The sequence below is a fragment of the Pinus tabuliformis genome, chromosome 6, assembly GCF_031772625.1.
Source record: "Pinus tabuliformis cultivar Carrire ecotype Pingquan chromosome 6, CPIR1, whole genome shotgun sequence".
Classification (NCBI taxonomy): Eukaryota; Viridiplantae; Streptophyta; class Pinopsida; order Pinales; family Pinaceae; genus Pinus; species Pinus tabuliformis.
Window position 1 is genome coordinate 1516532369 of NC_142292.1, and position 1796 is coordinate 1516534164.

Consider the following 1796-nt stretch of genomic DNA (forward strand, 5'->3'; position numbering starts at 1 on the left):
CGCCAGTAGTAGACTTAGTCCGCTTATAACAACTCGCTTCGTCTTTCTGTGGCTTCATTGCATCCTCCATCTATAAAATCCTTCCTTGTATTCCCTCCTTAATATCCACTGAAATTCGCTTTGCCTTTGTCTGTGCATCGACTCCTTCATTCCTTGTTTGTGCATTGCTTCATCCATGCATTAAGCCGAATCACACATAAAGATTACAGTTCCGTACCGCTACGTACCCCTTAATCCCTCTCAATTCCACAACATCATAACGTGGAAGATGGAAGGCAACCTAGCATGGAGGTGGTTTTGGATGGCATTATTCTTATTTGGACTCCAGTGTAATGCACTTTCAATCTCAGCTGTCGATGGGCAATCCGATCCTTTTATTTACGGTCTCTGCAACGTAAATAAATACAGCAATGGCAGTGAATACGAGAGCAACGTCAATATGGTATTGCAATCCCTGGTGAAAGCCGCCGCCCCCAATGGCGGATTGGCAACATATACTTATCGTGGAGTCTACGGCCTTCTGCAATGCAGGCCGGACGTCTCTCACGACGACTGCCAAAGCTGTTCCGCTGCAGCCTCACAACTGGCTTATCAAGACTGCCCAAACGCCATAGGCGCTCGTGTTCAGTTGGAATTATGTTTCATTCGCTATGAGAATTACAGTTTCGCCTCTGATCTGGATACCAAAGTTTCCTATGCTCTTGAGAATGTTAAGAGCAGCCATGATATTCAAGCTTTCAATTACACTCTCGCGAATCTCATGGAGACTCTGGCAGGCGAAGCTCCCTTAAACATGAATAGATTCGCCACGGGAGCATGGGTGGTGAATTCTTCTGTGACCGTTTATGGAAGAGAAATGTGCTTGAGAACTCTTACAGCACCCGACTGCGGAGTGTGTCTGAGAGAAGCTATTAAAGCTATGGATGAGTGTTGTTCTTCGCAGATCGGAGCTCAATTGTATCTTGGCAGTTGTTCTGTACACTTCGAGATTTATCCATTTTAAACCCATCCCTCCCTCTGCGCAGAAGGGGCAGGGATGCTGATTCAAATAAATAGATATGGACCGTACTGTACTAGTCTCTACTTTATTCTTCTAAAAGATTTTCTTAAAAAGGGCTTGTTTAAATAGGGTACGCTTCAAATTTTTTCGTTAGAATTTAGAATTTTTTTGTTTAAATATTTTTTTTTTCTTTAATTGGCTTCTGATGCCATATACAGATTCAGCATTCTTAAAAAATATAAACTTTATCTTTATTGATCTTTGTTGGTCTGAAAATCACATCTAAAGATGGTCGCCCAATTATGCATCCAAAGATGGTCGCCCAATTATGCCTGAAGTGAGTTGTTTAAACTGCAGATCACTACCAAAAATCCATATCACGATTCCTAGCAACAAAATCTGTGTTCCAGAATCCCTCTTCCTCTGGGAGCTATATGGATGTTGGTTACTGTTACCGCTTGAAAACACTCTAAGTACTTCATTCTAATTCATCAAAAATAAAGGAAAATAACCATAATTAACTAATTTAATATTAGTAAGCTTAACCATCATCAACAAAGACAACAATAATTCATAAAAATAACAAAAAATAATAATAATTAATAACTTAATCTTAATGTTGCATATTCATGAAGAAACACAACAAGATGGGTGATACATGGGCAAAGAAGTGTGATAAATGACTGAAAGTGGTTGTTTAGGATGGTGAAAAATGAGACATTCATTCTTCTTTGGTCTTAATTTTTTTTTTCAAATAATTAAATCAGCTAACACACTTAATAAATACAATTAGAAT

At 39.1% G+C, this 1796-nt stretch overlaps 1 protein-coding gene across 1 annotated transcript; it reads left to right on the top strand.

The window, feature by feature from the left end:
- The first annotated feature begins 301 nt into the window (after positions 1-301).
- Positions 302-1003, top strand: LOC149264443 (antimicrobial ginkbilobin-2-like protein). Its single transcript, XM_089398989.1, has one exon. It carries the CDS (start codon positions 302-304, stop codon positions 1001-1003), a length of 702 nt encoding a protein of 233 aa, XP_089255115.1.
- Positions 1004-1796: the final 793 nt, after the last annotated feature.

Bases quoted from the DNA above. Each gene is read 5' to 3' on its own strand.
- LOC149264443 (XM_089398989.1), top strand. From the start codon at position 302: ATGGCATTATTCTTATTTGGACTCCAGTGTAATGCACTTTCAATCTCA.